This window comes from Leptopilina heterotoma, unplaced genomic scaffold, assembly GCF_015476425.1.
Source record: "Leptopilina heterotoma isolate Lh14 unplaced genomic scaffold, ASM1547642v1 Lhet_167, whole genome shotgun sequence".
Taxonomy (NCBI): Eukaryota; Metazoa; Arthropoda; class Insecta; order Hymenoptera; family Figitidae; genus Leptopilina; species Leptopilina heterotoma.
The window spans coordinates 1,057,576-1,082,248 of record NW_025110883.1 but is presented as its reverse complement, the minus strand read 5'-3'; the positions used below and the strand labels follow the sequence as shown (position 1 = coordinate 1,082,248).

The 24,673-nt window shown below is 26.1% G+C and overlaps 2 protein-coding genes across 3 annotated transcripts in view; both read left to right on the top strand.

Moving 5' to 3' along the window:
* The first annotated feature begins 7,766 nt into the window (after nucleotides 1–7,766).
* On the top strand, nucleotides 7,767–15,430 carry LOC122499338 (low density lipoprotein receptor adapter protein 1-like). The gene is made up of 6 exons (XM_043607623.1): nucleotides 7,767–7,791; nucleotides 8,152–8,345; nucleotides 10,974–11,086; nucleotides 11,582–11,823; nucleotides 14,562–14,710; nucleotides 15,230–15,430. Exons 1-6 carry the CDS (start codon nucleotides 7,767–7,769, stop codon nucleotides 15,428–15,430), a joined length of 924 nt encoding a protein of 307 aa, XP_043463558.1.
* The window catches only part of LOC122499330 (beta-1,4-N-acetylgalactosaminyltransferase bre-4-like), a 78,672-nt gene continuing 69,424 nt past the window's right edge, over nucleotides 15,426–24,673 (top strand). Inside the window, exons 1-3 of one of the 2 annotated variants that reach the window (XM_043607614.1) lie at nucleotides 15,426–15,556; nucleotides 18,513–19,001; nucleotides 19,269–19,427. The gene's annotated coding sequence lies outside the window, so the exon portion shown is untranslated. The remainder of the gene's footprint in view (nucleotides 15,557–18,512; nucleotides 19,002–19,268; nucleotides 19,428–24,673) is intronic. The other variant, XM_043607616.1, reaches the window with a different exon arrangement.

The following is a 24,673-nucleotide window of genomic DNA, read 5'->3' as shown; positions in this document are numbered from 1 at the left end:
TAGTTAAACGACCATATGGTATTGATAGCATTACCTGATACTACAATATTATGGCAACTAAATTTGCTACAACCGATCAGTGCAACTACGATATTAAATATTTATTTCCTCGCATAAAAAAAGAAAATATTGATGAGAAAAAATTGTTATGGTTGCAAAACAATTGTTTTGAATTGTACCAATTTTTTTGTTATGTACCACTAAACAACAACTTTTCCCCTTTGCAAGTTATAAAAATACAAATTTATTCATTACTGTATAATAAAAATGTGGCAAAAGTGTTAGAAACCTATGTATGTAAATGGAATATTGAGTCAAAGTTCACCTCACAATTTCTTTATTTATATATAGAAAAGACCAGTCCATTGCATTTTCCTTTCAGTTTTTTTAGTTCAATTTTGGCGATCACCACAATTTTTGTTTCATGATTTATTTATCAGGGTTTTTAAAATTTTAATGAACTTATAGACTTTACAAAAATTTTAATAATAATTGAAATTCTTCTGAAATTAGTTACAAATTTTAATATATATTTAATTAATTATTAAAAATTATAGATTTATAGAAGAATTTTAGTTAAAAATACTAAAAAAAAATTCAATTTTGGAGAAGTTACAAATGATTGCAAAAATTCAATTATTTTCAAAAGTAATAAAATTCTTCTCAGAAATTTAATTATTTTAAAAAATTAAAAAAAAATTCTCGTGATGATTTCAATTATCCTTATAAACAGCAAAATTCTTCGCTGAAGTTCAATTATTTAAAAAAATGTTATTAAAATTCTAAGCAAACATTTAATTATTTTCATAAATAATATAAATTTCCTATAGGATTTCAATTATTTACAAATTTTTTATTAAAATAATTGAATTCTTGCAACGAATTTTATTACATTATTTTTTTTAAATAATTGAATTCTTGCGAAGAATTTTATTAGGATTTTTCCTAAATAATTAAATATTTTTTGAAAAATTTTATTTTTTTATTTATACTACAAATTTTTATTTTACACATTTACTGAGTAGTAGACTCTTCGTTTTACAGAGGCAAAAAAAATTTATGTTTTTTTTTTGCATTTTATAGAATGTAAATTTTTTTAAGAGAAAAATTCAATTAATTTCGATCTCGAATGTGAAGTGGAAGGTTTGTGTGGATAATAAAGTTAGAGGCGGACAGTAGATTTTTCAAGCAGATACTAAATTCTATTTCTAAGTTAAAAGTTCCAAAGGAGAAAATTGCAATCGAGTGAATTTCCTCGGACACGTCCGAATCTCTTCTCCGTGTTGGCAGAAGTGCGCTATATAGGGATCCAATAATAGCGCCAAAAAGTAAAGGGTGGGTTAGAGAATTCGCTTCTTTTCACCTTCATTTTCCATTATTCCAAAGGTACAAAAGACTTTCGGTCGAAAAATTATGACTGCAGTTATATAATAAAAAAGGAAGAAAAAGAGAGAAAGAGAAAAAGTCCTTTCTGTAAGAATAATACATTTTTCTTTCATTTCGTTTTGTTATTTAAACATTTTTACTCTCTTTTGTTGCGCACATACAAAGGCTGTTGGACAAAAAAATGTCAATTATTAAGTTATTCGAAATTGATAATGTTATATTTTTTTAGATGAAACTGCAGTCGCGCTCTGTAATCGGAAACAATTGGGAATAATTGTTAGTTAAATAAAAATTATTAAACACTAGTTCCTTTATTAGAGAATAATTAATTAATTAATTAATAATAACTTATTATTATTCCTTACCTATTGAATTAGGTAAAGAATAATAATAAATTAATAATAATAAGTTTATAAAAAATTAGTGATAGCAAATAATTTTTTTTAGTCATATGACTGCGAGAATGAAGTCAATGGTAGTTGCAGGGAGTTAAAAATAAATTGCCACTTGCAATATAGATCGAAATTATGGTGGTTTCTGGCTGAGAATATAGATATGTAGTAATTTGTAAAATTTATTCAGTACATGAGAAGAAAATGAAGGGCAATATCGAAGTTCCATTTTCAAAGACACTTTCGTTTGAAATACGAATATTTGGATTCGATAAAGTTGTAAGATGATTCTCGAGAGTCCCTTAGGGTTCTCCTAAAGTTTCTTTGCAAAGAACTCAAATTGAAGTTTTAGAAGCCAAGACACATGTCGATTTTAGAAGTGACAAAAGCAGAATTGACACAATAAATCACACGATACTTTTACATTTTCAAAAGAGATTTTTATCGATTACTGTAAATATTGTACTGGAATTGTTTGTATTTTATTTATTTTTTTTTAATTTTAAAGGCATTTTTTTTAGAAATACTGTCATTGAATTCACCAGAAGAATTTTATTATTTTTTGAAAATAATTGAATTCTTTTAATTTTTTTGACGAATATATTTAAAATTGCATTGAAAGTAATTTAATTTTCGAAGAATTTATTAAATTCCTGCTAAGAGTTTTACTATTTTTATAAAAATAATTGAATTGTTTAAATGGATTTATTAAAATTTTAGAAAATAATTGAATTTTTTTGTGAAATTTTTTTAAAATTTTATTAAGAATAATACCTAATTATTCTTAATTAATTATTGAATTTTAACAAAAAAATTTACTATTTATAAAAATAATTGAATTTTTACGAAGAATTATATTAAAATTTTTGAAAATATAAACATTAATAATTAATTTTGTATTTAATAATTTTTTAACTTTTGATTATGAAATTATTTAATTAATATTTAAAATTAAAAAGTTTTGTAATTTGCGTAACATAATAAATTGAATACCACGTTCCGCGCGTACCTAATATTTGCTAATAATAATAATAATAAATTTTAGTAATCAATAGCGAGTGTAATGATACACTGATAAGAGCTAAAATAAAAGTTAGAATCGAATATTGATTTTGCAAATTATTCTTTACATTTAACAACTCTCGGTTTAAGTTTACAACTGTTGCTGATTGCTTCCGAGGAAAATATATTTCTTCATCTTGAAACTAATTGAGTTGTTGAGTTTTAAAAAGAGAATGGAGCGCTAGTTAACTTTCTCCTTTTTGTGGGAGATATAGTAAAGTTCATAAAAGCTCGAATTAATAATTCCAAGATGATAGTTTTAAAAGTTCTTGTTTAGAAAAATAATTGATCGAGTTAGTGATTAACTTCTCCATGACATTAATTTGACATCAAATTAATTAATTATCAGAACAATTTTAGACCCTATTATACTTTTTATGTAAATGCTAATAGAATGTGTCTGTGGTTCAGTGGTAGAGGCCTCGACTTGTCAGCCAGTTAGTGTTGTCGGTTCGATTCCCGGTGCTTGGAAAATTTTTCAAATTTAGCAATTATTGTCTAATGTAAACAATGGTAGTTATGGTATATGAAATTTGCAATCAATTTATAAATTATATTAATTATTAATTATAAAAATTAATAATTTATTAATTATAAATACTTCCATTATAATTTTATTAATTAATAATTAACAATTAATAATTACTTATCATTTATATTATAAGTATTTATTAGATATATAAAAATTTGTATTTTAAATATTTATAATATAAAAAATTCTATACTCTACATTTTTATTAGAAAAATATTTCTATTAAAATATTAATATTTCGAATATTTCTCTTTATAGAAATTAATATTTAAATATTTCTCTTATAAACATTAATATTTAAATATTTCAAATTCATATTTAAATATTTTAATCGAGAAGTAAAAAAGATTTATGTGGAAATCATGGTTTTTGAAGGTATTTCTAAAGCTAAAAAGGAAAAACAGCAACTGCTTAAATTATCGACGGCAGCGTTGGAAGCTCTGAATTTATTGAAAATCGATATTTACGAAATATTACCAAATAAATCACCCGTGCACGGCTAACTATACTAAAACATATAGGACTTTATTTCTTTCACTATAGCTGACTGCTCACTATTTTAAGCTTTAATCATTTAACCGAGAGATACATATCACAATACATACTTTTTTTATTCTTATTCATCATGTCTCTGCGTTTACTTTATATTAAAAATTTTTTTTTAATTTCTTTTCATTTTTATATTCGTTTATCTTTATTCACTAGACTTTTTTTATTTTGTTTACTTTCTTGCTTCGTTTGTTTACATTTCCCATGTTCATTTCTCTTTAATATCGCAAGTGAGTAAAAAAAAAATTTTTTAAAAAGAATTTTCAAAACTTTTTAAAGTAGAAATACTCGTATAATAGAAAAATATTTTCCAATAAAATGTTGTGTTTTATATACAAAAAAAAAGAAATTGTTTTCAATTGCTTTTTAAAATATGTGATGATAAAAAAAAGTGTACCTATTGAAAATTGAAATCGTTGCTGAACACTAAAATGGTACATTTGAGAGGAGGATTATTATATAGAATATATATTATTTTTTGCGAATTTATCTCATCAATATGTGCTCGAGGCCTTTTACCTCCGTACAATAGAAACGAGAGACCATTACAAAATTCAGCTATATATGTATATGTACATGTTGTGTTGAATTTCGTTTGAAGGTGTTTTCAAGAGAAAATACTGTCACGTTGGGAAAATTTATGCCAACGCTCGGTTGTTATTCGTCCACAAGAGAAACCAATATCGTCGGAAAAATTCTATCGTGAGAGGAGGTGTATGTAGTTGGATATGGGATATGGGAAAAATGGGATATGGCAAAAGAAATATTCAAGAAGAAATCAAATAAATTTGTGAGAAAAAAAATTTTTCAGAAAATATTTTTAGCTTTAGGGAATTGTTTCCGTTTGTGCTCGAAGGATTTTTTAGCTTTTAAAGTACTTTACTTATATTCTTAGATGAATTTTGACTTAAATGGATCCACAGGTCAGGGAAAGTAAAATTGGTCAGGGAAATCAGGGAAAAGTCAGGATTTCTCCCTGATTTCCCTGACCAATTTTAAAAAATTTCTGAATTTTTATTAAAAGTACTGGAAAAAATTAAATGTTTGGAAGTTATAAGAAAATTCTAAATTTTTGTGTCTTTTTGTTTGCCTCATAAATAATATGAAATTACTAAGAATTCTATAAAAAACCTAAAATTTTTTCTATTTCTGACAATAATTTATTTTAAATAAATTAATTCTATTGAAAAATTGCCATAAAGTTATTACTTACAAATTATTTAATAAAATATTTTTTTGAATAATTTTAATTTCAATTCTGTTGAAATTAGTTTCAATTTTAAAAATGTTAACACAATTCTTTGAAAGAATTCAACTATCTTAATAAATATTAAAATTTTTTCCAGAAATTCAATTATTTTCAAAAATTTTAATAAAATTCATGGCAAAATTCCAATTATTTTCGAAAATTTCTCTTAATTCAATGAATGTTCAGAATATACACTTATCACAAAAACAAGGCACAGGGAACAATGAAATAAAAGAAACCGAACTTTTACACATATGGAAAACTAACTATTTATTTTATAACTGCGATACGTTAGTTCAATAATATACAAATATAAATTACATCCGACCTTTATCAAAAAATCTCATTACACGACACTCTCACATTAAGTTATAGAGGTCTCTGTCTATTTTCTGAAATTCAAATTCTTAACAATAAATTTTAATATTCTACTATTATAATAAAATTTCCCAAAATAATTCAATTATTTAAAAACAATTTTGCCAAAGTTCTACACGAATGTTCAATTATTTTCTAAAATATTGAAAATTTCATAGGAATTCAATTATTAAAAATAGAATTTGCATAAATTTAAAAAAAAATCAATTGTTTGCAACTTTTTTTATAATCTTCTTCGCAATAATTCAATTATTTTCATAAATAATAAAACTTATGGCAAAATTCGAATTATTTTTAATACATTTTAAATCAAATTCCTCAAAAAATGTAATTATTCTTAAAAATTTTGTTAAAATTCATCGAAAGAATTCATTTATTTGAAAATTTATTGATAAAATTATATGTGAATTCAATTTTAAAAAACATTCAATTATTCAATAAATTATCTATGTTTGTATTTAAGTAATTGAATCCTCGTAGAATTTCTAATAAAAATTGATTTAAACAATTTAATAATTGAATTTTGTAAAGGTTTCAAATGAAAATCTTTGAAAAATCTGATTTTTTTCATACTTTTAATTAAAAATTCTATGCAACTAATTTTTTTCTAAAAGTTTAATCGAAATTTTTTAAAATTATTTCGAGTTTTTATTTTCTAATCTAAATATTTAATTGAAGAATTTTCGAATAATTAAAATTTCACGTAAAATTGAATTGTGAACAAATGTTTTTAAGAATTCCCAAAGAAGAACTTTTTAAAAAATTTTTTTTAAAAATTGATTTAAAGAAGAATTTTGATGAAAATAATTTTGAAGAAGTTTCAGTAACAATATTCTTATATTTTAATATAAAATAATAATTTCATCACTCTGTCACCCTAAATTATTATCTATAAAATTATTATTATTTTTTCATAGCAACTAAAATTTTCAAAATTTCTATAATTCAAACCTTTTGAAATTCAATAACTTATAAGCATATATTATTATAAAACTTGAATTTATAATATAATATGCTTATAAGTTATTAAATTTCAAAAGGTTTCAACTAGAAATTTTAAAAATCCTAGTTCCCATGGAAAAATAATAATAATTAAATATTTATTTAAAAATGAAGTTATTGGTATTTTTGAATAATTTTACTTTTGAAAAAATTTGTAAATAAATGTAATAGAACATTTTTTTGAGTATCTAATAATTTTTAGAGTGAATCAGAATATTCTTGAGGGTCAGAGAAAAAGTCAAAATCAGTCAGAAAAAAGTCTGGAAATTAGGGAAAAGTGAGGGAAAAACAAAATTTAATTTTTGTGGCAACCCTATCAGGGTGAATTTTAAATTTCAAGATAATTGGTGGTAGTTTTATAAAACGATAAAAAGTTTTTTTCGGATTTAAATTCATGTCGTATAGGGTAATGAAAAGAATAATTCCAACCGTAAAAATATTGAAGCAAGAAATCATGTCCCCTTTTGTGTATGTGTGTTGACCTTACATATACATGCGCATACATATATATATATATATATATAAATACGAATAAATGTGAAGCTTTCGAGGAGATATTGCTTCCTTTAAAGGATGTAATTTTCCTTAAACTAACAGGTGCACTATATACGCGTCCGTCGGAATGGAAAAATAGAAAAGGAAAGGAAAAACGTAAAGAAAATGTCGAAAAGAGAGAGGAAGAAGGTGAATCGAGACGAGAGGGTATACAGATATATATATATGTGAGAAGCGGAAAGAAAGCTTCAGTTCATGGCTTGCACGTTTATACGTCGCGGGTAATGTTGCCTCGGTCAGCCTCCCATACTCTCATTGCTTGTTGAGGATAGTTATTTTCAACATGTGTATTTTTATTTTATACACTCTACACAGTTTAAAGTTAAAATTGAGTTATTTTTATAGAATTTTTATATTGTATGTTTCGGAGGGAAAAAAAGTTTGTTAACGATGTAAATAGAAAAATAATTAAATAACATTTAGTTTGTACATTTACAAATTTTTGACGAAAATTAGGAAAGAAGTAAAATTTATGCTTTATGTTTTTTTCCCTCCCTCATTTCATGCAGCTTTTATCTTTATTAACTTCCGAGAAGGTGATATCGTGGAAATTAGTTTTTCTCTGACATCGAGATGAAGTTGGGTTTTTTTCCCTCCTCCTCCTCCTTTTTTTGAGTCTCTTTTTCCCTCCAGTATTCGTGCTGGAAGAAGAAAATGCATGATGAGAACAGATGGCGGTAATGAGGGTACTTGCAGTTGATTCTTTGTTTCTTTATTCCTTAATGACTGGAGCAATTTTTTCCACTCATTAATAGTGAGATAAGAGGACAATCGTAAACTAGAAAAATAATCATGTTAATAATTAAAATAATATAAATAGTATGAAAATAATTATCATCATCAAAAATAAAAACAATCAAAAACAAATTATAAAAATAGAAATTTATTTCTATTGTTATAATTTTTAGAATTTGTTTTTGATTGTTTTTATTTTTTTGATTGTGTTCATTACTTTAATATGATAATCATTTGTCTATTTTTTGTTTTTATATTTCTGTTTGCGAGGTATTGACAAATTGAATCGAAAAAATGTAATTAATTTTCAGAACTATGCGAGGAATGGGCTTTGGCAAATAGTCGAGAATGTGTTGAGAAAAGCGGTGTCTTGAGTACAGGACACGAGACGAGTGATGATGCTTCAGAGGCAAGATTTACTCTTAAATATTTAGGAAGCACCTTGGTGGAGACACCCTCAAGCGAAGAAGCCACTGCTGAAGCCATAAAAACGATTATTACAATGGTAAGCGTTTGTTGTCCTTTCAAAGTAAAATATAAACGAGAAAATGTTTTTCCCTTTACCCTCTTATTTTTTCCCCTTTTTTTTCTTAATCTTCTTGGTTTATTTTTCATGCCACCCGCAATTCACAATCTTTTATCCGTAACATGTAAAAATTATATCTACTTAGAAATATTATCTTAATTTGTAAATACAAATTAAGATAATATTTCTAAGTAGATATAATTTTTACATGTTTTTACATTGAAAATTAAACCCATTTAATTGAAAATTGGTTTTATTTTTATTTATTCTTAGTCATAGTCAAAAAGAACTCTCTTTATTTTTGATGATATTGTTCGTGTGAATCTTATCGCGAAGGATACAATTTGGATTTAATTGGTCCCCAAACGTGTGCCAAACTCATTAAAAAGACAAATGCAATGGATGTAAATTATGATAAAACAGTTGATCTTGGGGGAAACAAGGCTATAAATTAGTTGGCAAAGTGCCTATCTTGTGTGACCTCTCTTGCTTCTTATTCTATAAGGACAATAAAGATTTTATAAATCTTTCGACTTTTTTCTAATTTCAAAATTGTTTGAAATTTCAAAATCTTTTTGTCTTCTGGAACAAAAATATTGATATTTAATCAGGTTCTTATATTTTTCTCCCGGATTTTGTATGTCCCAATTAGTGAACTACTAAAACTTTTATTGAACTGTCATCAAAAAAATGTCCTCTTTGTTCTTTTATAAAAAGTTTCTGTGAAAGAAAGATTCATCACTTTTTTGAAAAATAAAAGTCACTGGATTCAATTTGAACAGCACTTTTTCATCAATTTTTCTTTTAATTTTGTATTGTATTAGAAATGGGAACATTGTTAGTTGAAAAAGGAGAAAAAAATCTGTTAAAATTCTGAATGGAAATTTACAATCTTTGTGGAAAAATATAAATTCTAAAACACTAAAAAGAAAGGTACGAATTTAGTACCAATTTGTCTTAATTTTAATACCGAAATCAGCTCTAATTTAGAATCATTTTTTTACAGTGTAAGTTTAGACGAGAAAATGTAGTTTTGATAAAGAATTTTTTTTTGGTAGAAACAAGGAAACAATTTTCTGTAATTGAAATGACACTTGGTGTCTAATTATTTAAATACACCACCCCTTGTCTCCCCCTGTTTCTTACTACTCAAACACGTAACAGTTCTCAGCATTTTGGGTATTCGAAACTAACAGCACTTCTCGAGTTTGCATGATGAAGGGGCTTTTGTTTAACTGGAATAAGGTTAATTAGACGAAATTAGTAACTTCAGGATGTACCATTGCCTGAACAGAACATTCGTACAAATTTCTACTTAACTTGTCGACCGTACTGAAAACATGCTATGCAGCTACTACGGGTGTAGTAAAATGGTACACCTGCTGTGCACACTCCGCAATCTACTTCAAATTGCAAATGAACATTAAATTTGTTCCTTTAAACTATTAGTGGTCTCTCTCTCCCTTTCCCTCTCTTTCATTTCGATTAAAATCTTCGGCTACTGTTTACCTTCGTTTACCTTCGTCTCTCTAATTTGCTTGATTAATTTCTACTTTCGCATTTGTGGTATTGTTTTGGGTAACTATTGCTATGTCGACTGCTATAAAGATGTACGGATTTTTGGTTCTATTTTTATACTATTCTTTATGCTTTTTTAGGTACTATTTTTATACTATTATTTATGCTTTTTTTGGTACTATTTTTATACTATTCTTTATGCTATTTTTAAAACTAGTCTTTATGCTTTTTTTGGTACTATTTTTGTCCCAATCTTTGTATTTCAAAGTGGTTTTGTTAGAATTGTTGACAATTGTAATTACTAATAATGGTTACTTCCACTAATTATTATAATTGCTGCTAATTACATCCCCAAATTGAAACTATATTAATAATCATTACTATTATTAATTTTAACTCCCAATAATCGTTACTTTCACCATTTTCAACTTGATAATTGTTACTGTTAGTAGTTACAATGAATCGTGGTGATAATCGTTTTGAAGAAAGGCACCTAAGAAGCAAATCATTCTATGGTTATATTTGTATTATTTTTACCTTAATTCAGTCTCTTTGTTTCATTTAAAATTAAAATCAGTATTTATTAATTATTTTTGTCGTGACAAAGACTTAAATGTCAATGGTTTATATTCAGTATTGATCCACTTTATGTATTTTCATTAAAAATTTTATAAATATAGTTTAAAATTTATTGCTTCTTAGGTATTCTTTGGAGCGCGTCACAATTATTGATTATTATTCATTAAAATTGAAAATTTACATCACTTGAATTATTTGGCGAAAAATATTTTCTAAATTATTAAATAATAAATCCTAAAACTTATTCTTTTTATAAATTAGTTATACAATTACAATTGTAGATTTTATTAAAATTAATTTTTAAATCTTTCTTAGTTTTGGTAAGAAAAAGATTGCAATTCCATTACTTATGATAATTTTCTATGATATTTATTTTCATAGATATAGATATAAAGAGAGCATATAATTTTAATAATTCCCTTTTAAAAATTTATTACCCTGAAAATTCAACTTGAATGAAAAGTTCAAAAGTGGTTCCAGAAAGTTCTTGACAGACACATATTTTTCCAGGCAAAAGTCAGTAGCAAAAAGTTACAGAGGGTTTCTCTGGCTATCAGTTTAAGAGGAATCAGAATGACTGATCTTGCAACGGAGGAGGATCAACTCCAAGTCTCCATTTACAGGTGAAGCTTTAGTTCTTCCTGAATTGTTAATTCTACATAATAATAATTTTAATAATTTATATCATTATTAGGACGTATGAATAATAATATCATAACAATAATATTATTATCAATAATGTTTTTCTAAGGATATCAAATTGAGACAAAAAACGTAAGTTTTTTGTTTCAATTTGATTTCCATAGAAAAACTGTATTGATAATAATATTAATCATTCAACATCTGAACCGTTTTTATTAATACACAATGAGACAATTTAATAATAGTGATTTCTTCTTAGTGTCGAGATAAATTTATTTTATGAAATTTTCACGCTTCGTGATACTGAATTTTTTTTTTTTTTGTTATTTTATTTTATTTATTGTTACTAGATTTATAATAGAACGTGATACAACTGCTCCCTCCACTCACCCTCTCGAAAAGATATCGCGTAATAAGCGAATGACCCAATTATTTATTGGCATTATCGAATTATCTTTATATTTGTTTAATTGCAGAATCTCATATTGTTCGGCGGACGCGACTCACGATCATGTGTTTGCATTCATTGCAACAAATTTCAATGAAACAATGGAGTGTCACGCATTTTTGTGTCCGAAAAGAAAAATGGCACAAACTGTGACACTGACTGTTGCCCAGGCATTTAATACTGCCTACGAGGCTTGGCAATTGTCACAAACCGAATCAAGACTTCATCATACAAAGGATAAAAGTCCATCGCTCACCGAAAGTATAATTGGTGAGTCAACTTTTTAAATTATTTAACTATAAAAAAATGAAAAAAATAATTGTACAAAACGAAAATCTTATTTGTGTTTTTAAAAAAATTATTTAAACAATAGAAAAAGTATTTAACAAGAGAAAGAATAAAAATTTCTTGTTTTAGAAGAAGAAAAAATTGTATTTTTACAATATCTTTGGCTTTTATTCTTTGAAAATTTCTCTCAGCCAATTGTCTCGTTAATTAAAAAGTTTATAAACTAAAATTGCTTTTCTCGTCGTTTGATATATATTATTATTACACTTGAGTGTTTTTATAAAATGTTGGAGGGAGGTTTTTTTTAGCAATAAAAATATTTTTACTAGATATATATCCCTTCCCTGTGAGATAGTAAATTTGAATCGGATTTTCATTGATAACACATGAAGCTTAAGCGAAGAAAGACACGCCAGCAAATGGAGTCGCTGGAATAGAATAGAGCGAGAAATGCTTTTTTATTCAAATTGTATGTCCGTGCTACGGGATTATAAGAGAGGATATATTCACATATATACATGTTGGTGATTTAATTTAAAAAAAAAAGTAAAAATAGAAAACGACGAGTAGATAAAAGAAAATTCCAAAAATAATGAAGTTATTTCCATTCGCCAGTTTTATATAACGAAATTACTTTTTTTCCATGCATTTATTGGTATTATTCTTCGATAATATCAAAAATATTTATTATTATTAACTTTATTAATTAATTTTTCTTTTTAAATAATTTCCATTTTTTAAATTAATTTATTGATAATCATCGAATTGTTGCAAAAAATTTGATAATAATAGAATTTCTTCGAAGAATTTTATTATTTAGGGAAATAATTGATAGTAAATAATAGTTACAATAATTTATAGTTAAAATCGTCAGTGTTATGGATGCACAAAAAAAAAGTTCTGGTTCAAGAGTTACAATTCTTTAGTGACAAAGTGGTAGCCAATGCAATTTACAAACAATGGTTGTTACAACTAGTACTATTTGCAGTTTAGCCACTTAATTATTTTTGAAAGCAACTCTGAAAATGAAAAAATGTGTATTCCATAAAATTTGAGTACAAATTTATCGAAATTTGATTAAAGTGAAGTTGCGCATATATGTAGATATATATATATATGACCCAAATCGCTCTAAATTCAGGAGAATGATTTCAAATGCATGGGATAACAGTGAAAGGATTCAACAAAGCTTAACCTTTAACATTGCGTGTTTTAATGTAGGCATTATTTGTATATCTGAATTGCACTTGAAGCTTTAGAGAATGTTTGTTTAATGGAATTATTTACTTTGATATATGCATGCAAAATCTATATAATATAGACGTGCATATAGTAAAACGAATATCTAATTCTATCAAAATTGTTCAATTTTAAATTTATTTAGAAGTAGACATAAATAAAAGAAATTGTTATAAATTTGTATTTTTAATACATTTTTTAACATTTATTGTCATAAAATAAATTGAATATTTTGTGTTATTTTAATTCGTGAATTAATTAATTATGTGTCTAATATTGTGAATATTAAATTTAATAGAAAGACTGATTATTACTTTGGAAATTTAAAATTCAGTTTAATTGAATATTTAAATATGTTTGAGAGAAAAGAAAATTTCTAGAATTGTTGGTAAATTAATTATAAATGATGAAAATGAATATGGAATTTATTAATTCACCAATTCAGACAGGTGAAGAGTGGCATTAAATTGCCATCTATAATATGGACCATTAACTGAGGATAGTGTGTATACATATATATATATATATATATATATAGAGAGAGAACCGAATGATTGTGTATATTCTCTCTCTTGCACTCTCCGTATTCAAATTTGTTCATTATCATACTGCTCGTAACCAGTGTGTGTAGCAGAGGTCTTTGCATAATGTAATTCGCCAATAGCGTTGCTTCTCTACTCATACATATAGCAGTGCTGCTTATTTTTCCCCCTTTTTACCCTCGATTATTCTTAATTTCATATTAATTATACTTCTTCATCAGAACTTAATTTTCTGACAAAGTTGTTACAAATTTTCAATTTTTTCACTTGCTTTCAATTTAAAAACTGGAATAGTTTCTTTCTCGTGAAAATTTTCATTTATTTTTTAACTTTTTTATCTTCTCGATAATTTCTGATTGTAAGTTCAACTCCATTTTAACTAAGTATCTTTTTAACTACCAACTATTATCATTAACTGGGAAAATTCTACCAATCATAACTATCGTTATCTGGAAAATTCCACAAATTGTAATAACAGATTGTAAATATTTTTTTTATTATTAATTAATTAATTAACAATATTTGTACCACTATTTGTACAAAATTTAAAAAATTCCCCGACGCTGGGAATTGAACCCAGGACTTGCAACTAGTACTACTTGCAAGTTAAGACCTTAACCGCGTGGCTACTGTAACATCCATGTCAGATTTGTTTTATTACTGTTAACCGCTGATTAATTTTTAGTTATTTAGATAAATTTTAATAAAAACGTTGCTCGTGTTCTTTTTGATAATTTTCCCATTTACATTAATGTTGATTTCGTAAATTTTGAAATTAAATTATTTTTAAATGAAGCGACGACTTGATTAATAATAATAATAAAGCGACTCGATTTTTTGTCAAGCCAACGTAATTAATTTCTTTCATTTACAATTTACATATATAGAAAAAGGAATAAAAATGGAATTTAATTGAAATTGTTTTCTACGTGATTTCAGAGTATGACGACAAGGCAACAAAGGAGAATAAATCCAATGAGAATCAAAACGAACAAAACAAGCAGAAAGTGAAAAAGAATAATTGTAATGAACAAAAAAATTTACTCATTGATCTCACTAATGATGTGAAACCGAAGGAAAACTCATGGGTGAGGAATAATTTCACAAAACTATTATTAAACAATTATTCTTACTCGATATTTGTTATGTATTTTTTTCTTCACTATTTTATTTATTGTTATTTCGTTTGCATTGAAAAGAATTTGTTTATTTATTTTTATCTTGAATAAGATTTTATAATTTTTAACTTCTTTTATAGACAATTCTTTTAGTTTACCATTTTTTTTTCATTCTACATTTCCTGGTAAATTTTAAATGAGTTAATTATCCTTTCAGAATAATATAAATCCTTCCTTTAATAATGTAAAGCAAAGTTCTGGACATTTTGTCGTTTTTCGTATTTAGTGGGTGACCCAGTTGCGTTTCTTTCTCAGGACTTTTAATAATTAATTAATTAATTTTAAAATACCTATATAAATTATTTTCTCATTCGTTTAATAAATGTTTTGCATAATTATATAAATATTTAAAAATACTTCTTTAAATATTTTTTGAAATATAAAAAAAATTGTGAAAAATAATATTTTTTTATGAATTTTTATTCGCAGGTTTCGTTTGAGGATGAGGTGACATTGTCGGAGAGCAAAAAAATTGAGAAAAATAGTCCCACGAATAATATTCCCATGACAACATTGAGGCATCCGGCATCATCAACTCCATCGCATCACGTTGTACCGAGACCATCGCCCGGATTCAAAATGCAAAATGCCTGGGGCGAATCTCGTTCACTAGATTTAATGTGCTCGTAGCAATCGTAGCTTCCGGCCGATAGCTTTCAAGACGTTCCACTAATCACGGGTCTTTGGAAGCAACTTCTTACTATTAATCAGACCAAAACGACCAAACAATAAGTCGAAATTTTCAAATTTCAAACGGTAAATCATTTTTTTTATTTCATGTTTTTTTTTGTTTAATTTATTTTTCCTTTCAGAGATGAAAAATAATTTTAGACAGAGAACAATTTTTCTTGAATAGAAAATGTTTTTTCTACAGTTGAATTTAGTTTTAATTAAAAAACTAATAAATTAATTTTGATAAAATTTTTAAATTATATAATTAATTGAAATTTAATTATTCAATTCTTCTTTAGAAAGAAAAAATGTTTTCTATTTAAAAAAAATAGTTCTGTCTATTTAATAATTTTTTCTTACTTTTGAATCATTTTAAAATTCTTTCAATGTTTCAAAATTTTGTTTAGTAATTTTATATTTTCATGTTTGAAATTTTTTTCGAAATTTTGAATACTTTTGAATTTTGAATAAGTTCTTAGTATAAATTTTAAGAATTTTCTTTTCTATTTTTCTGATTTCATAAACAAATTTCTGATTAAAAAATTTCTTTTTTTAGAACTTTTTTTATGAAAGCAAAAAAATTCCTTTTTTGATAAATCAATATTTTAAATTTAATTAACTTTGACTTTATTTTAAATTCAGTTTAAAAATGGTGTTAATCCGATATAAAAAAAAATTACGATTTTAAAATAATAATTTAGATAAAAATGAAACGAGAGAAATGAAAAATATTTATGCGGCAACAGGAGAAATTAAAATTGATTTTAAGTAGAGAGTATTTTCGAACTTGCAGATTAATTATGAAGATGTACATATGTACTTCTATAAATAATAATATTATCCATCGGTTTGTCGAGAATATTAATAAATTAATTCGCAAAAAAACTATTTAACTATTTTGGCTTTTAGAAAATAATTATAAAAGTTTCAGATAGTTGAGAATTATTTATTTAATATGATAAAACAAGTGAAACAAAAATGATTTGTGGTCAGAGAAATGATAATTAGCTAAATGTGAATCTAATTATAGTGGATGGTGTCATACTAATTTAGTTTAATAGAAACTTTCCAATAATTATAATTGTATACCTGATTCCGAGTTATCAGTAAATTATTGTTTAAAATGAAAAATTATTAATTTTACATAGAAATTTCCAAAAATGGATGTTTTTAGAAATTTTTTAAAAATTAAATTGAAAATTTTGGCAAAATTTTTAAAAGGAAAGAAATTAATATAATTGATAAATTAATTAAAATTAAAGTTGTTATATTAATCAACTGAATATTTTTATTTAGTTGATTAATTAATTATATAAGGTTTAATTAAAAATTTTATAAGTAATTAGTTTTTATTCTTCAAATAAGCTCGATAAGTAAATAAAGATAGAAAGTAATTAATGATTTAGATAAAATCGTTAAATGAAGAACTTTTTAATTAAATTTTTCTGAATATTAATTTAAGTAAAAGCAATGTTTTTGTTTTCAAACTAAACATAGACTGACTGTTTATTCAGTAAAAATTATTAATCCAAGTTTTGATTTTCGAGAGAATTTCTGAGTTGTTTATTGGTAACATTCAAAGAGACGTAAATTAATTACTTGTGTAAGCAGAAAATTTAGAGCTCTAGCTAATTAATTATAATTAGATAACGGCTTAAATAATTCTCCATTGATTATTATAAACTAGATAAATAATTCAATTTTATATAATGTGTGATATTGAATTTGTGGAAGGAAAAGAATTTTAATAATTGTTACAATTTGCTTCTAAGGGAAAATTAATTAGAATATAAATTATAATATCTAAAATTATTAATAATCGTACTGTCAACATTTATTAATTGTTGATTGCATTGTTGAGAAGGAGTTTTTATGTCCTCATAAAAACTCCTCATAAAAACTCCTCCTTACAATTAAATTAAATTTTATAAGAAATTGTTTGGGAGTTAATTGAATTATTGCACATTTTATAAAAATGGTATTTTAACAAACAGAAAAAATGTGTTCAAAACCTAAGGTTAGATTAGAATTAAATAAATTACTTCATCTCTTTTATAATTTGCTGAAAAATTTAAAAATATATAAATATCAAATATAGTAAATTTTTCATAATGTAAATTTTTACATAAAAACTAATTTAAATTTATGTGGATAGTTAATAGGAAGAATTTTACCAATATTCTTTTAATAGAATTGCGGTAAAAAAAGTAGTTAAGTGTTTATGTTAATAATTACACGACTAATTATTATATGTAATTCAATGTAAAAAAATAAATATATGGAATTTTAAGTTCCCTGAAATACATATCCCAAAATGTATAATGTACATCGTAATTATTTCAAGTTTACCTTTTTTATTACGATTTTACGATTATTAGTCATTGAATTTTATAAATTATTTTGCAATTATGTAATTTTGTTAATTAATTTTATCAGTTAGTGTGTATGTAATTTTATTTTAAGTTTTATTTATTATATTAACTACGATTATCTTTTTTTATTATTAATATTTATAACAGTCGAACCTGTCGGAACGCTATTTTAAAATTTTCTTTACATAATTAATAATTATTTTACACAATTAATAATGTCTAACAAGAATTATTTTCACTTAGTACTAGAATATTGTAAAAATATTACAAAGTTAAATTACAAAATAATTTTTTAAGGATTGTTTACTGCACATAAAAATCTTTACTTAGAACAACTACAAATTTCACTGCATTAGCCAATTTTTTAGTTGTTTTAATTAAAACTTTCGCTATTCTAGAGAAACTTATCGCTGTTCCAGGTAAAATTTTTTTTTCGTGTGTAATAAAATTTTAAAAATCGAGTTGCATTCCGGCAGGTTTTACTGAATTGTATTATTTTTCATTGTTATATTATTTTCATTGTTTATAATATTATTATTTTTTACTGTCAATATTCTTAATATCACTGATTATTATTATTTATAATTTATTTATTATATCACATTATTGTAATGTTTATTTATATTATTATTTCATTTTTATCGACAAAAAAAATTTTTTTTTTTTAGGCAAATTAGACTGTTTTACCGTGAGTGGTATTCGCAAAAAATTGAAAATTGCGCTGCTAGATGGAGACATTTAGCGGTTCGCTATCTTCGCGAAACGGATGAGATAATTTGAACCGATGGAATGTGCGCGAGATAAAATAGACACCGCAGGGGTGCAAGGACGGTAGCAGTTATCATTATTTGCCGCAAGGAGCGCTTTAAACTTGCAAATCGCAAATCCTGATTTTCCTCTCTCTTGATTTCTCATTGTCGCCGCCGTTTTGTCCGAGATGTTTGCAAGAAACATCCGGATGTTTTGTGAAAAAGCGCGAGTTCAAAAACACATTACAACATTACATGTAATTGTTTACGTTTTCTTATTCATCGATCGACATCATCTCGACAACTTGATGAAATGCAAAATTTTCTGATGTAAAGAAGAGAAAAATCTGCTTTACCTGGAGACGAGCCTGGAGATTATATACATCGACACATACAACAATCGAAATGGTATGTATTCATGTGACCTCAAAGTAAATGTAATGTGCATGACATGTATTTAACACTCGGTTTACATATTCACTGTAATTATTGACAAACATTGCACGTGTCCATTGTTATGGGCACGTGCTTTAATGCCAACAATTGAATGCGAATATCGTTTAATGAGGAAAGGTCCATTTTCCTCTTTCTCTCTCTTGTGAATAATGTGATTTGGCAAATGTATTCGGTAGTCCTTTGGCATTGATTTTGACTTTTTCTTGTTCTTTTTTCAAGACAAGTGCCAAAAAAGAAAGGAAACTCCAAACGTATAAAGTACAGGAGAAAGTGTGAAAAATATTCGTTGGGAGAAGAAGACGTACTTTGGTAGATTGTATTTAATTAGTGGAGAAAGCTTTTCATGGTTCTGATCGAAGTTGAAGGGAAATAATTTCGGTAAGTGGTTTTTATGTATTTTTCTGTAAAGTGACTTTTTAATTTAATTCACTTTCTGTACGAAACGAAATTCTGTTTAACTGACGAGTCGATAAAACACAACCGGCTTGGTCAGTCACGTGGATTTGTCAGGTCAATTATAGGACCATGATTGGTGGAATGTTGATCTAACTTGGACCCAATAGTTGGACCCTGTCATTATTTATTTTTTTTAGTTAATTGAAACAATATTTTTCCAAGACTTGTGCATTATTCACTTTTTTCCCAAAAAAATTAGTTTTGATTTTTTTATTAATTCTTCTTGGCCCTTCTCTTAAATGAACAGAAAAGTTTTTTTAGAGAAATTGAACCTGACCGTTTTCATTTTGAAACGAAATATTGGCATATTCAGCACGTCCGTTCCAATTCGCTTCAAATACAATTTACTGCCAGAAGTTATAATTAATATCTTCCTTTTGCTTCTATTCCATGAGCAAGAAATTCATTTTCAACTTATACGTACATTACAATATACGTATTCACTATTCAATGAGTCTGTGAATATTAAAATGTCAGTTGAGTAAAAATAACAGATGCTTCAGACACACACGTTATAAAATTCTACATTATCACAAAACGGAAAATTATATAATCGAATTTATTCAATTAACTTTCATTCATTTCTCGCGCAATTCTCTCGAAACTGAATTTATATTGCGAAACTATATTACTACTATATTTTATTATAATTTTATTTATTACAATTGAATATTTTTGGAAGCCGCATAAATAATGATGATAGTAGGAATAATGAAATTATTGGTATTAATAGTATTACTATTCTTATTTTTATTTCTTAATATTATTCCTATTGTTTCTATTTGCAGGCATCACAGAATTAAATTGAAATGATGAAAATAATTTTGAAGAAGTTACAGTAAAATTATTTCTTATAGTACAAAATAATGATCTTATCATTCGGTCATGTTTTATAATAATATTCTCATAAATTGTTGAATTTAAAAAAGATTTGAATTTGAAACTCCTAATGTTTTGAAAATCTTAATTCACATGGAAAAATAATTAAATATTTTTTTAAAAAAGAAGTTATTGCTGTTTTCGAATAATTTTACAATTAAAGAAATTCGTAATTATTTTAATTTCTGATGGAAAAAGTTTAGCCCTATACATGAAGATAATAAATTGGCTCTAATTTGGTCTAGAAATGCATTAATTTAGAAACAATGGGTTTAAATTCAAAATTGCGTGACGAATAACAATTAATCTTGATATAAACGAAACAAAGATTACTAAATGTGAGAGCGTCGTTGCAATTATGCAATGTAAACGGAATTGTTACATTTTCAATTTGCGGCGAAACGCATTTTTATTCTTTACATTATATTTATTTTTTTCCTCTTAATTATCACACTCGAGTGATCTGTCATTTATAAAGGGCTTGTACTTTTGCATTCATGTTGCATAATGACAGTAATTTTTTTCGAGACTAGAATTTTTATTCTCTATTATATATTATTTAGTGATAAAAGAAATAGGAAAAGAAAAATAGAATAAAATTTCGAAAAAGTTGATATTTATTCAGAGTCGGTATTTTTCGTATATCAAAATAAAAATTATTTATCATATATCGAGATAAAATTTCATATGTTGTATAGAAAGAATCGTTTTTGAATCCTCGTGTGAAAGATGAAAATTGAGAGATCCGAGAATGCGGGACCAGTATCACTATTACAATAGTGTGTAATAAAAACTTTTCTAGGTGAAGATGAATTACGTGGAGTGCTGAAAATTGCGTTCGCGAATTTGTGTGCAAACTTCTTTGAAATCGATACACGTAACTTTTGAGTAGTTTTTAAAACTCCACCTATTGCGTGTTTTCCTTGAGAAATTGGTCAATATTGCCCAACATTTAGGATACGGCATTAATTTATAAAAATTTATAAAAAATCAAAATTTTATAGGTACTTATTAAAAAATGAATTACTGAACAAATTAAAATTATCGAAAATACAGTTTTCAGTTGATGTTCAAAAATATCACTGTAAACTTTAAAATATCAAATTGCAACGAATTGATACAAAAAATGTGGATCAAATTAAAAATTGATTGAGTAAATTAAAAAGTATATATTTCGTTTGTTTTATTTATCGGGATAGGAAAAAAACCAGAAAAAAACGCGTACACTGAAGCAGGGAATTATAATGAGAGTAGATTTCGGAAATTTCTCGTTAATTTTATCGCAGTGAGTTGAATTTCGTAGGATATTATCGACATAATCCCAACAGAGTGCCGTTAGTGCATCATCCAACCTACTTGTGGTGAATGTAATAGGATTCGTAACATAAATCCCACACGCGAAATAGTATTTTCTACGATTGGCCAATTGCTTTGCATCATGTCCCGAAACTTTTATGTAATTCTTTAATATAAATTTTATATATACTATATGTTCGCATGCCTAAGTGCATTGCCCGTTTTTATTACTCTCAATATTTCCACATTCTCGAACCATTATTTCAATCCATTTACATAACATCCAGTTAACAAAAAACAGGGTTTTATCGTTAAATAAAACTAATTAAAATTTTCTTCCTCGAATTTTAGAAAATCCAGTTCTGCACTCTCTAAATTTGAATTAGTAAAAATGTTTACTAATTTGAATTAGTGACTGACTTTTTGCTTTTGAATTAGTAAATTTTACTAATAAATAGTTATTTGTACTTATGAAATTTACTAATTCAAAAGCAAAAAGTCAGTCACTAATTCAAATTAGTAAACATTTTTACTAATTCAAATTTAGAGAGCAATTTTTAATTAATTTTTCTTTCTATGATTTCTACAGTTATTTACAGAAGCCAAAAATTATTTCTTTAAGGGGACCCACACCTGGATTTTCAACTATCTAAGAACATAGTTCAAAACAATTTTTTTACATTATTTTCAGTCTAAAGTCAAGTGCAAAAGGCAAGATGGTTTTATGAAATTTTAATTATATCAAAAGTTACAGTGTTTTTAATTATGTTTTGATACAGTTTAAATTCAGGTGCGGGTCCCCTTAAAGTTATTGAACATATGGCTATGAATACAGTAGTTTAGTAATTAAATTCTCATTTAGAAATTAGAAGGCGAGTGGCTTAGTGGTTATAGTGTATAGGTCTAGTGTGCCTTAGGTTCCGAGTTCAATTCCCGCGAGTGTTCAGTATTTTTATTTCTGTTTAACACTTAAAAAAACTATTTAAAATAAAGATAGTTAAAGTAACAAAAACTCGAGAAATTGAAAATATATTTCCCCTTTAATTTCATTATTTCTTAAACAGAAATTCCAAGGACAGACTTCCAAGTTCGGACCAAACTAGACTCACTTTAAAAAGTATTTCAAAACAAATATTTTCGTTTTTATTTTCGCAAAAAAAAAATAATTTTTACGGAACGTTGAATTAAAAATTGTGTGTAATTATTGTTTACAATTTATGCATCGTGTATTCAATGATGGCAAACACACTCACGCACGCACACATTAATATATAATAAATTAAACAAGCGGTTTTGTGCCTGGAAGTAATTCCCCTGATAATGACTGTTATTCTGTGAACAGACAGGAACCTAGTCACCAAAACCACTTGGACGAATAGTTATTTAATTGCTCACTATAGAGAGTGCAATTTCGTTGGTCATTTGACTCAGATTGAGTGTGTGCATATCCAAAAGAGAGGCGGACACTTTCCCATTCACGCATGTGATATCATTTTATGCCCATTTGTGTATATCATCGCGCATATGAACACTATTTCCGGGATATTATTCCCCTCCCCTCCCCTCCCCGTCCATTATTTTACCACGAGAACGGAAATAGCCGAATTTTCATTGTTTCCTATACTTCATATAGTTATATCGTTAAAACTATTATCAAATTGTGCAGATAATTATTTTTACGTTCAGATCTGAATAATTCGGACGAATAACAGCTTTTATTCACTTTTCAAACATGGTTAATTGCTTTTTCTTCTTTTCTTTCGTTACTCTTTTTTTTATTCGTTATACTTGATCTCTGTTTTGTTTTAATTAATTTAATTATACGAATAGGGAAAGAGATATTTTAGACTATAAAATCTATTTCTAATTAACTAAGTTTTGTTCTGGATCGTTGAATCCAGTCTCTGTACCTTTGTGCACATAGTAATTAGTTTTCTCTCAAAAACGTTGTTACTGTGGGAACAACAATTTTAGACGAGTCTGGACTCCATTTCACTTTAACTTCAACCATCTGATATATATACATTCAAAACTGTGAATCCACTTTTGGCTTAATTTTCTTTCTCCTTTTTGTATAACAGTTGATAAAATTTATTTCTTCCGTTTGTTCTTTTTAATTTTTCTTATATAGATGGTACATGGTTAAAATTGAGCGAAAAAATTTTATAAATGATATAAATTGGTTTTTTTTGGGAGGGCAGCAGGAGGAGGAAATGGTGTTTGAATAAAGTTAGTCTGTATGCATGTATAGTGCATGCTGCACTGCACCAACTGATAAGCTGTTTTTGACTCTCAGGAGAATACTGATTATCACTCCGTTCGCTTTTACGTGTGACGTATCTCAATTTTTTTTGTACCTACTTTATCTCGGAATGTAATAAACTTCTGTTCTTTTGTGTTCACTATTGTCATACACGTTAATACTAATTAATTTTAATATAATCATAAATTATTTAATATTTATTTAGTTATTTTTTTCGCCAAAACAAGTATTTTCTTTATTGTTTGGTTTATTTCATCTATTTTTTGTTTCTTATTTTGTTTATATTGTTTAACATAAAGAGAGAGAGAGAAAATAAAAAGATTTTTCTTCCTTGAGCTAGTTCGAACTCAGAATGTTGATACTCGTTTGACACTAAATCGTTAGAAGAAGAAGAAGAAGAAGAAGGAGGAGGAGGAGGAGAAGAATACAAAAAAAGAGTAAGAATCTCAGCTCTCTGCCGTGGTTCAAAAAGCACTGAATTTCCACCGGTAAATCCCTGGAGACTAGGGATAAAGAAAAGCGTTCAAAAGGAAGCAGGAAAAGTGGTTGCTACCGTATTTTTTTGTCGGAGAAATGCACAATAATTTCAACTGTACATTTATACTATGATGTATATATGGATTCACATTTTCAAAGACAGTTTTCATTTCTTCATGCTGGTGCTTTGTCTCTCGTTTTAAAATATATTAAATTTATAATGTTCCATTAGCATAACTATTTATTATTTGTG

What these genes read in the sequence shown, in the direction of transcription:
- LOC122499338 (XM_043607623.1), top strand. Translation starts at nt 7,767, where the DNA reads ATGAGAACAGATGGCGGTAATGAGG. An exon ending in TAAAAACGATTATTACAATG is followed by an intron (nt 8,346 to 10,973) that starts GTAAGCGTTTGT and finishes ATATTTTTCCAG; the next exon opens with GCAAAAGTCAGTAGCAAAAA. An exon ending in AACCGAAGGAAAACTCATGG is followed by an intron (nt 14,711 to 15,229) that starts GTGAGGAATAAT and finishes TTTTATTCGCAG; the next exon opens with GTTTCGTTTGAGGATGAGGT.